Genomic DNA, 12,382 nt, shown 5'->3' with positions numbered 1-12,382 from the left:
ATCGATGTTTGAAATCACTTGATCGTAAAAGCGGCGACAGTTACGCTTCTACCAACTTCGGCCGTTAGTGTTGCAAACTGTGCGGAACCCAGAGCATCCTTGTGTTCCCAATTTGTCGTCGTCCTTTCAACGCTAAATTTAAATTCTATCACGAACGAGAAAAAGATTCTAAAGCCGCGACGCTGTAAATTACTTTCGTCTAAAAAAATTGTTCAAAGCTGCTCGAATATTCTATTTCTTTTCGAGTGGAGTATTCGCAACTTGGAACTTGTTACAAATTTTAGAATTATTATTCCGTTTCGAATCGTAAGATAAAGGGAATCTATATCGTATGTTCTACGTTATAATAAAAATCTTTAGAACGATAAATAACGCGATAATAATAATGGATTCTCTCGTTATATGTTTTCTCTTTCTTATCGTATTTTCGCCACCATTTTTTTTTTTTTTTTTATTTTATTTTGGTTATTTTACAATTTGTCCTTATGGACATTTGGTAAAGTGTTATATCTTGTTGGTGAAGAAAAAAATAATAAAAATAAAAAATAAATATAGCATGTGGGTGGCTACCCCCAGCGGGGTGCCAGCTTCGTTTTTTCCAAGTTATATCTTTTATGATTTTTTTTTTCGCCACCATACGTATATTTTTCTTCGTGCATTTTGACGTCTGCATTATTAGATCCTTCATTGTGTTATTCCTTGTTTCTATGCCTTCCATAAATTCTTCTTGTATGTGTGCAAATCGCCGAGGTACGATAAAAAATAGTTCTCTTTCTTAGGTGTTCTTAGCGGCATCAAAGTGGTGTAAAGGCTAACCGCTACCCGCTACTCTACTCTGCGAAAGCTGTCAGTCGTAAAAAGCAGAGAAACGGAAGGCTGTAAAGGAAAGGACGAGGTTCGATGGGTTTCATCATCGAACTTTTTATCGGTCCATAAAAGAAAATCGGTACATCTTGCAAACAAGTGTGAGCGACATAGCAGGGTATTCAAGTGAAAATATTACGATTTATGGAGAAAAGTTTGTATCCAATTTGACTTTGATCGATGAACATGAAACTTCTTCGACTGGACAATGTGTACATCCTATTTAACGTTTGTTTATTTATTCCGTGTTTTCTATCAACGAAACAAAGAAGTTTTCTTATTTTTCTACGTTTAATACTTCTTAGAGTCTCGGATCTTTAAGATTCGTTACTTTAAATGTATACGAGATGTATCAAAAGAATGTCAGCGCTTGATTCGATAAGAAATATTTGTCCACTTAAAATGTCGTACAATTTCGATATGCTTGGTATATCTGAAAGAAACGAGCGAGGATTTCCAGGTGATTGGTGGAAATTCTGTCGATGAAGAACGCGAGCAAACCATTTGCCTAACAATAGTAAGCAAAATGACAAACCTCGACAACTATACTCGCGAGTAGCGTCTACAAGAACGAAACTCTATTCCACAATTCAATTTGTCAGAAATTCACTTCATTTTCGCTATCAAACAGCGTACAATCCTCATAGAATCTCATAGAATCGTTTTCAATTACCATATCACTCGCGCCATCGCGCTATTGATTGTTGGAACTAGAAAGGAGATTTCTCCGAAGAAACCAAGTATCCAGCGTTCCTCTGCCAGAAGAATCTCTGCATGATCGCGTTTTGTGCTTGCATCGCACGACACGCAGCTTCGCGTTTTACGGTAGCTCTGGTTCGCACGTTCGCGAGTTTCCCTTGAAAGTTTTCGGCGGAGAACGTAAGTTGCGCTCGCGTAATTTAGCGAACTTCACCGCGGCAACTTTCGTGCTAACGCTCAGGAATCAGAGGAATCCGGAGACGCGCGGCGACTTAATTAAATTCGATAAAACGTCCTGGGCACGAGAACAGGACGGACGGCTGTGAGAGGCGAAGCGAGCAGCGAGCGCAGGCCGCTCGTAAAGCGTGAATTACGACGCCCTGTAAAACGACTCGACTTACGTGTCGATGGAGGGAAAAGGAGCAGCGTTGACACACGGGGGCTCGTTTTTATTTCACTCCACCCCTGCACCTACGATTAATTTCTTTACTTTTTTCCCTTTTCTCTCGTTCCTTCCTTCTTCTTCTCGTCGTGTTCCTCGTTTCGCGTAGCACGTGCCGTTTTATGGCTCGTGCTTCTTCGATACTATCCACCATAGCGATTACGAAATCCTTGCGTCACGCGTATAAATATATACTTGTATAAATATCGAGCGCGTGCGTGCCGAAAATGCTTGGATCTCGAGAAAGATGTGAGTGTGTGTGTGTACCGGTGGCGCGCACACGTCGTAACTCATAAGGGAGATTAATGTCTCCGGCGGAACTGGAGAACTGTAAAGCTTCGCTACAGAAACTGTTCCGTTACTGTACGAAAGCTGTTACTCGGCAGAGGAAACTGAGTCGAGGATCGTGATGCGACTGTAGAACGTCGTAAAGAGCAGCTTTGAGTATTCAGCCTGGCCGCCTTTTGCCGTTTCTACGGGAAATTCGGCCTTTCTTTATTGATAACCCTGCGTGAATAGGGGAAATCGTTTCCGAATACGCTTCTCGTGAATAAAGCGGCCAACGGGGGATAATAGACGGATGTTTTTATCCCGCTATTCCACGTTTTTCTTTCTTCTTTTTTAGTTTTCCTCTTTCTTCGCGTCCCTTTATTGGTCCCTGGAGTAGGGGCTCGCGTTGTTTCGAAGTTTATGTACGCGCGTGAACTGTATGGATTATATGAAAGATTATTCATATAAAAAATATCGATTATAGTTTTACAATCTTATGGATCCCTTATTTCCTGCAGTGAAATATTTCTGGAATCTTATTTTCTTGTTATTCGTGTTGTTTAGACGTACCTTTCAACCGATAAGACCAAAATAATAAATACTAATACCAATAGAGAGACAGAAAATTGAGATTTTTTCTGTCCGCTAATGAAGAAAAATGTTTTATTCCGAACTATGAAACAGTAAACCCATCGAAAAAATTTTCTTTGCAGAAACCAATGCAATGTATGCACAACGTGCAGAGATAATTTAAAAAGCACTTCCCAAAAGATGTAACTAAGCAACTCACGCGTCTTTTGGCCACGAAATTTGGTAAATATAATAGGCTATAATTTGTACGATGCACCAGATTCCTGTTAAACGTCATAATCAATGAATCTCGTTAGATGTACACGTGCTACTGGAACGTTTCGAAAAGTTCTAGTTATTTGTTCAATCTCCTCTATGTCCTACATGGAATAACGGCAAGGTTGCGTTTTAAATGTTACCAATATAGCTAATGTCCGGAATTATGTGCCGTCCGGCATTAGGGGAACTCCCCTGTGTTTAATATTTTTCTAGTACACATATGTAGTTGGTATAATATTTGGAAAGGAGGTTGAAGCATTAATCTTGCTCTTTTCAATTAATATATTTCAATTAATCATCTTTTGATTATTTGGTTGATGAAAATAATATAACGCGAGGTTATTAGCCTGATAGAAAATTAATTGGAAATAAAGTTATTATTAATTTAATCATTTATATTGGAGCAACACTTACACTAATTAGTGGATAATAACGGGTGGAAAGCAATTAAATCCTGTATCATGTTGTAACATATTATTTATTAAAGCACATATAATTGGTCATTAAATACTTGAACAATTTTGTATTAAACACTGGTATTACAAACGTTCAAATTTATTAATTTTACGTAAAATAATTTACAAATGTTTAATGTTAGCAAGGGCTAAATATTTATAACTACAGCAGTGAAATTAATTAAATTATCCGATGTTTTAAAAGCCTCAACATATATATAGTGTATCTCTTAAAATTTCTGATATGTCATTTATTTTCTCGATCTATTCAAAGTTTTAGAAAAATTTCTTTGACATAACATTACCTGTGATAGGTATAGAATATTATCAAGATAAAATCATTTAACGATCTTACTTGAAATTAATCAGAGTGTACGGCGAACTCGTCTTTTGGAAACGTAATTTACTTCAACGAGATACCGGTTGGATTTCTCAAGATTTCCCTGTAAAAAAGGAATAATTTCTACTTCTCCTCTGGAACTGAAAGGAACGAGGATACCGGTGCACGTACCTCTAGTCGTGATCCTAAAAGAATTTGAAATGCAGCCTGGTGGTGGCCGCACGTTTGAAAGTATTTCCTAACTTTAAAGCAGCACCGATAATTAGGTAGACGGTACTTCTCGAATCGATTGTAAAAGAGAAAAACACGCGACCTGGTAGTCACAGCTCGCTGATAAATCGGCTTTGCGTAGTTAGTAAAGTAAATCGGAGATATACATAATCTCATTTCTGGGTGGGGATCGTCAAAGGGAATCCATAAAATCGCGACAACTGCGTCCGCATAGGGTGTCCCTGAAGTTTACGAGATATTCCAGCCAGAAATTCATGGAAAGTAACTATATGCGAATCCCTTAACTTGAGTTGAATAATTCATTCCAAATACAAATATTCGGAAAATCTAAATATTCTACAGAATTAAGAAAATAAAAGCAAAGCTGCGTTTTCAATACATTTCGTAACAGTGATTTTTACAAAAATATAACAAATTCCTAATAAACCGAATAAATTTCTTATTAAGTCAGACACTTATAGAAACATTAATACACACGAACGAATAGCCCGGCATATAAATAAACGGAACGTACGGAACCTCTAAACAAAAAAAAAGGAAGTCATAACGCTTGCCGCAACACGGTATCCCAAAAGGACTGAAAACGATCTTTGTTATTAGCGGAATTAAAGAGAAAAAATAAGATTGGTAACCGGGAAAAACGATATCCACCGTACAGAGGAGTTAATAGAACTGAGAGAACAGGGCGGGCGATTAAAAGTGGTTCCATAACAAATGAAACATTCACGATTGAAATTTACGGGGGTTGCGGGTAAGCTCGCAAGCACAGCTTTATTTACGCGAGCCGGCGCCTACTTTGCTCCACGGTAATTACTACGGCAATTACATCGCGATTTACAGTAATTACAAGTTTTACTGGCTGAGCGGAACCCGAATGTGCCGGTCGCGGCACTCTATCCCGAGCAGGGCCACCTTTTGCTATAAAAAGCTCCGGTGGAGCACCGGTAAAAACCATTAATCTACCTACTACATTGCGGTCTACAATACATCTGGACTTAACAGAGAAGTCGTCTCCGCTGCCAGGAGAATTTTTCTTCGACAGACCAGCACCATTTTAATAGTCTCCTTTCATTTCTCCGCTACAAAGGAGGACATTAAGAAACTGGCCAAGAACGCCACATTTGCTCGTGTTTTTCTTTTTCCTCGTGTAATTTGTTTCACCCGTGTTTATTCGTTTGAAAGGGATTTCGATTGCTTGGAAGTCGGACGACAAATACGATTATTCAAAGAGAGATGACACTCTTTGTATCTTCACTCGCTTATCGATGAAAAGGTACATCTATGTAACTTTTCATCTTTCGAGGTTCTTTTTCTTCGAGTGCACCCTTTCCGGTTTTATCGTTAAAGTAGTATTTTGTCACAATAAAGTACAAGCTTTAAGTATATAATTACCGAAATATTAAATATACTTCAGGTTTCTGAATAGGTACATCGATATGAAACACTATTTATGCTCTTACGTGTTATACGACTGGTCCCTGCATCCTGGAATTTTAGAAGAATGCACTAACAAATAGTGAGAATTTCAACGAAGTTACAAAGATAAAATAACATCGAATGTACATATTTAATTGACATACACGAACATACACGATGCATGTATAAATTTATCGAAATTAATAAAACGGAAGCATCGTATCTAATTAATTCATGCAACGTTGCATGTATGTCATTCAACTTATTGTGAAACGAGAAACTGTTACCAACACCATTAAAATGCTTTAACATAAATTCTCGATTCATTAGGTACTTATGGACAGAGCCGACGTTTTCGAGTCACGGCCGCGTTCGAATATTACAATAATTTTGATTGGTGGGCGTCATATAGTTACCCATATGCGTCATTGCCAGATATTTTCGACATCCACCGTCGCTTATTTGGCATCGTTCGAACGCGTGCTCGGCAAACCATGGCTTATTAGCATCAATAATTTGACAGCATTTAATAAACAATCAGCCAATCTAGTGTCATCTGTCGGTCGAATCTAGTTAAACGATTTAGCCGATAGTAAATTGCACTGTGACATAACATTCTGAATAATTAATAACAGTCCTCTTTCGGACGAGTACGTTCGTTTTATTTTCTCCACCCTCCACATGTTGTATCTCTATTTTATAAAAAAGATAACGCTATTTATGTAATCGAATAGGAACAAAATTCTTCTTCCAGATAATTAGATTTACTAAAAAAAAAAAAGGCACTGTGACATTTGAATTTTGTATTTCAATGTAGAAATAATTGTTAATACATATTATGTTCACGAAGAGAAAGTTAGTCAAATATTATCTGTAACAAAAAATTAAGAAACAGTCGCAGACCATTTGATCGTCGGAATCGTCAAGTTCGTCAATGTCGTGTTACAAAATTTCAAGTACATTCTACTACTAACTCGATAACGTTAATTCCTTACAGAGAAGGGAAATGTACCTGGAACCAAGAACAAATTACTCTTGTTATTACTTTACGACTACGAACCTCGACATTTTCACCCTTTCCTGTTAACGCTATTCCTTTACAGTCGTATTTATGCTGCGGCAAAGATAACGAACGATACTCGAACGGCGCTCGGCTAGTTTATCTCAATAGCTTTGCTTCGTTCCGCCACTATCGTAAAACGGTCCTATATGCTGAATAACGACTCAAGGAAATAATTAACGCAGAAACAAGATCTATCACCGTATAAATCTGGATTACACGCGACGGTGGAGACGACTAGGGCTTAAGAATCTTTTGACATTTTCATTCCACGATTCCCAAGGGTAGGCCAAGTCTTAATTACCTCGACACGAGACAATTTGTCTTAGTTCCAACTTTACAATGGAATCGAGGAATATGGTCCCGTTATAGACGAACTGTAGATTATTAAATTACCAAGGTATCGATCATTATCATCCTTAGGGTTCTCCTCGAGATCGTCAAAGTTTATAATTGCAGTGGTGATTCTTATACATTTATGGGAAATTTAAGGCGCGAATTTGTATAAAATATGCAGAGTGCAATACTCGTTGCAATATTTAGTAAGCGTGTTGGAATACAACGATATTACACGCATAGGCACAAATACTCTTACACAGACACCCACACAGATTTTTTTTTATTTTTTATTTTATTTTGGTTTATTTTACAAATTGTCCTTATGGACATTTGGTAAAGTGTTATATCTTGTTGGTGAAAAAAATAAAATAAAATAAAAATAAATATAGCATGTGGGTGGCTACCCCCAGCGGGGTGCCAGCTTTGTTTTTTCTAAGTTATATCTTTTATGTCCCACACAGATGAACACATTTGAACGGGACACTTACACAGGTCATACTCATTACTGTATAGAGAGTGGGATTCAAAATATTTAAGGGATCATGGGTCACTACCTACGTCTAGTCTGAGAGTAACTGGCCAACTATCAACAATCTCCATACTTTGTTAATTATATCACTCGCTTATATAAATTTGGTTCTGTAGTTCTGTTGAATAAATATCACTGAATATTATTTTAACATAAACATTGAGTCTACCACAGGTTATTAAGCTTAACTTTAAGATTAAATTCTAACAAAGCGAAACGAATTTATACCTAAACTCTATTTATCATTTATCTTTGATAGTTTCCGCTGTAACAAGTGCACGTTAATTAATTTTCTACATAACCAGCTGTGATTAAATTGTCCGAGATCAACAATCGTTCACAGCGTCGATGACTCGCGGAATACATGTTGACAGCTAAAAAGTCATAGAACAGGAGTAAAAATTCTCTGCGCCATTGACATACGACCTCTTTATTTACGTTTGTGTTACGTGAAAGATCGTTTCGTGCGTCGATAAATTATCAAAAGATTTCACGCTGAAAAGGAACGTGCTTCTTACGATACGCGCAACCAAGAGGCAGAGGATGGAGGAAGGAGATCGCGAAAGGATTCGCGGCATGCCAGAATAATAACGTTATATTTCATTTTGCCGATGGCGAGCAACGGAAACGAATGAAAACGTCGGGCAAAAATAAGGCCAGTTAAATTTACGCGTTCGATAAAAAAGAAAATAAACGCGGCTGGTATCTTGGACACGTTCGCCCGGAGGCGATCATCCTCGAGATTCAAAACCCTCTCGCGCATTCGTGGAAACGGAAAGATTACTTATTTACGGGGGCCTGGCAACGCGCAGCAGCTGCGAGGGGATGGAAGAAGACGGCAGCCTTATGTTGCGTTTGATGTTACCTCGAATTGGCTAGTTAAGAAGCAAACTCGTTGATGGATTCGTTTTCCGCGTAGAAAGGTTATTTATGAACCGCACGAGTCGAGGCATCGATCCGTACCGGGAACGACGTGGGGGTTCGAGGATTCTTCGGCAACAGAAACGAATTACGATGCACGCTACACTCATATCTGTCCAATCGGTAAACTAGACGACCACTAGAATTTCGATCGAAACAAGTTCGAAATATCATGATAATTGACGCTTTTGTCGATGTTAACGACGCTAAAGGGTACTAATCGCTTGTCAGTCCAATCGATTCGGCTATGAAACGTTACTAAGGTGGAAATTTGGCAGAACTGTTTCAACGATTCGGTTTTTCCATCTTCTGATTATCGTAGATCGGCGAATTCGAATATGTATGGCACATCGAACTTTTGCACCATAGGATGAATCTACGTCGAGTCGTTTTTTAAATTAGTCTTGCTTTATTTTGGATTTATTACTATTTATCTAAAACTCGACTCGATATGAAAAGTTCCAACTTTGTCTACTAAAACTTTTCAATATAATCGATATTCACAAAAATACTCAATGGAAACGCGTAACGTACCTCATCCTATATAATAAATTACCTATAGAGCTATCTTCCTTCTGAAATCATTCAGATATAAAGAAAAATAGAGAACAATCAGTGAACTAACGAACCACCCAACAAAATTGCGAATTTCTACGGTAAATACACTTTCAGTTGCTAAACTTTCGCAAAAGTAATTAAAATCAGTGGACCCTAGCCAGAGGTTGGAGAAGTTACGTTGGCCGATAGTCGATACCTGATCGACCGGACGCAACAGCGGCGATCGAAACACGTACAATTATGAAAATCTTACCACGACTGACGCGATGCGGACTTGCATAACGATACAAATTGTTCGTCTGGAGTTCGCTAAATGCCATAAAAAATGGTAGTTGTACCGGATCACGGTTCCTACGTTAATATTCGTCGTATAACGATAGGAGACGAAGAAGAAGATACGACTCAGCCATCATTGCTCCCCATTCCTCGACGTTTCACGAGCTTGTAACTGGTTAGAGGCTTCTTTCTTTCATATCAAGGTATCAAGAAAATGTATGGTTACGCCTAGCCGTGAAATTTAGCCAGCATTTTTCTTGTGGTAAATGAAATTGTTCCAATATAACCGAGCCTGGTGCTTGTCACTGTGGACGTTTTCGTAGTCTGTATTTGCCGAAAAATAAAGTTTGCGATGAATTCGTCGGATTGTGACTGCGCTTGTTATATAATATGTTGCGTGAAATTTTTCTTCGTTAGAATTTTAGTTTACAAATGTTGGTCGGATGACCGGTGTTGGTGGAAGATTTTTTATAATTCAATTATATTTGTAAAATTGGAACTATATTTATGAATCACGGACTACAAAATTAACATAGACAGAATTTTTTTTAAATTGTCATGGGACGAGTATATCGGAAATTGACAATCTACAGTGGTTAGAGAAAATATTTGTACACCACTGTATTCATTATGGTATTTACATACTAATTAATTAGGAGTAGGTATATCAAATTTCGTATCATTTAATGATATTTATGTACCATACTATAGAATCTGATAAAAAAGCTGCTTCACTGAAAGATTAGTGTATGTACACACAATCTGCGAACTATACGAAGACCCAAACGAAATGATGTTCGGCATGATCTCTGAGTGCGTCAACTAGCCATTTTCCTTCGAACAGCAAAGTTAAATTCGATAACAAAATTTACGAATCTCACAATGCGGGGAATTCAACATAGAAACTTACTCGGCCAATGATATTCAGTCGAAACTGCCGGACCAACTTTCTAACGGTTCATCTCGGGACACTCATCCACTATCTATCCTCCACCCACGATTTCCCGACTTTCGTGGTTATGTTTCCAAACTTGTAGAGAAGTATCAACGTCGTGTGACCCAAGATGGAAGTCCACGTAACAGTGAGCTATTACGATTGTTTTGTGGAACAAGCGGCTAGGAGAGTGTCATTGATCGATGAGATTGTCCGACCATTGGTCCTCGAGAATGTTCCACGCAATCGTTGATTTTCGACAGACAAGGACGACAAACGCGTCAGTCAAGAAGGAAAATAAGGAGTGGTATTCGTGATATGTACGTCACCGTGTAGCTCGTTAAAACGCGATAACTCCATCTACATATAAATCTAATCGGGTAGACAAGGCGATGAGGACATCAAACCCCCGTTAACCGCAGCTTGCATCGTCAACCGGCAAGACGACTTGGCCGCCTTAAGCTCGGTCGGAAAGCCACGACCTTAACCGTCAGCGCGTACGTCACCGCAGAATTCTCATGTAATGAGACCTAATCCCGAAGGATGTCTTCGTAGTTTGCGTGCACCACCTTGGCTCTGCTTCTCACGGGCGCTTTCTATTACCTGGTAAAACTACGCTATCCACCTACCAAACGAATGTGGTTAATTATTCTCCTCGTGGATGCGCGATAATGCGCATACTCGAGCTGGCTCGCTGGTTTCGATAGTAGAATCGAGAATTAATATCATTTTTGAGAAACTCTTTCTTCCTTTTAATACCATATATGGTGGAGAAGTTTTTGTTTCAAAATGCAGCATTAAATATTTTGAAATTTGAGAGCCAGAGGATGAAAATATTATGACGCACGTCGGATTACATTTGCGCGTTTTAATAAGAACGGTAAGTTCTTTTCATTGTTTGGCCGTGAATGTAACGCGGGAAAAGTTTTGTCATGCTACGTTGTCCGTGACAGTCGTTTAATTCGATACGAATCGCGCGTTCACATTTACGCAAGAGGAAAGAAAATTGTCGAGGTACATGGCAAATTGATAAAAGGAGATTAATTTAGTTTGATTAATGGCGAGATTAGATATTTCGAGGCGTTGGTGTGTTCATTGATTTCGAAAGAAGTTCGCTCACACTTCTGAGCGTGATTGATGTTGCCTTGAAAAATGGCTACAATGTAGGTTCAGTTGCGAATAAATCGGTTAGCAAGTATCCCTGCGTATGATTAATTAAAGAGTATATTTGAATTAAGTATAATTAATTATAAAATTTTACGAGACATGTCTCTGTTTGTGTTCAACTCTTTTCAAACTTTACAAACACCAATTTATATTAATAAGAATATATAATATATATAATGCGTATTATATCGATAGGTATTGATTTTTAGACAAAGCATAGAATAGAAATAAATATTTTACTGTCTCAATATCATTCGGCCAATATTTTATTTCAACACTTTTTGGATCGATTACATATATCGATATAGCGAGGCGAGAGCAAAGTTCAAATTTTAATTTTAAAGTACAAAGTTTCAATAAAAATCTTATACTCTAAAACTAGAACATTATACGCCCAACATCTTTATTTAATGTCTAAATTATATTATACAATATATGTATAATCTTCCATAAACGAAACGTGTATTATATTCTATAAAGTATAATTAAAGTCTTTTTAAACTTTGGAACCTTTGTTGAATTAAACTTTAAATATAGTTTTACGTTCTTTTCAAGTATTATATCGAGTATTATATTACGAGGAAATATCTGTTAGTAACCGCTTAAACTTATAATTAATTTCATGTTAATTTAATTAAGGTTACAGTTAGCGAATTACTGTGAAAGGATAATAAAATTTCAAATTTAATCGTCTTCGTCGCTTTTAATCCAATTTTTATCCTATTATAGTACAATTAACTGTAAATATTTCATCTTTTTTGCTTACAGTTCCAATGATTACTATCAGTGGGGTTGTAGGAAACAAAGTGCACCTTCCTTGTGATATTCGTTCCAACGACAACGACGAAGTCAGCATGGTACTCTGGTACAAAGAGGGTGCTGGTGAACCAATCTACAGGTGAGCCATTGAATCTTTTACTTGCATAACCAAAGTACGTAAATTCTACCAACACGAAAACCAACATCCTTTCTCCTTAAGACAGAAAAAGAAAGGACGTTACTTGTTCGCTGTTAGATATTTACGGCAAAGTA

At 37.7% G+C, this 12,382-nt stretch overlaps 1 protein-coding gene across 2 annotated transcripts in view; it reads left to right on the top strand.

The window, feature by feature from the left end:
• LOC132912965 (hemicentin-2-like) overlaps nucleotides 1–12,382 on the top strand; it is a 214,994-nt gene that overhangs the window by 137,079 nt on the left and 65,533 nt on the right. For both annotated transcript variants that reach the window (XM_060970819.1, XM_060970817.1), the window contains exon 2: nucleotides 12,119–12,248. In XM_060970819.1, the coding sequence (XP_060826802.1) occupies nucleotides 12,124–12,248 (125 nt within the window). In that variant the 5' untranslated portion in view covers nucleotides 12,119–12,123. The remainder of the gene's footprint in view (nucleotides 1–12,118; nucleotides 12,249–12,382) is intronic.

The sequence above is a fragment of the Bombus pascuorum genome, chromosome 12 (assembly GCF_905332965.1).
Source record: "Bombus pascuorum chromosome 12, iyBomPasc1.1, whole genome shotgun sequence".
Classification (NCBI taxonomy): Eukaryota; Metazoa; Arthropoda; class Insecta; order Hymenoptera; family Apidae; genus Bombus; species Bombus pascuorum.
This window is presented reverse-complemented; position numbering and strand designations above follow the sequence as displayed.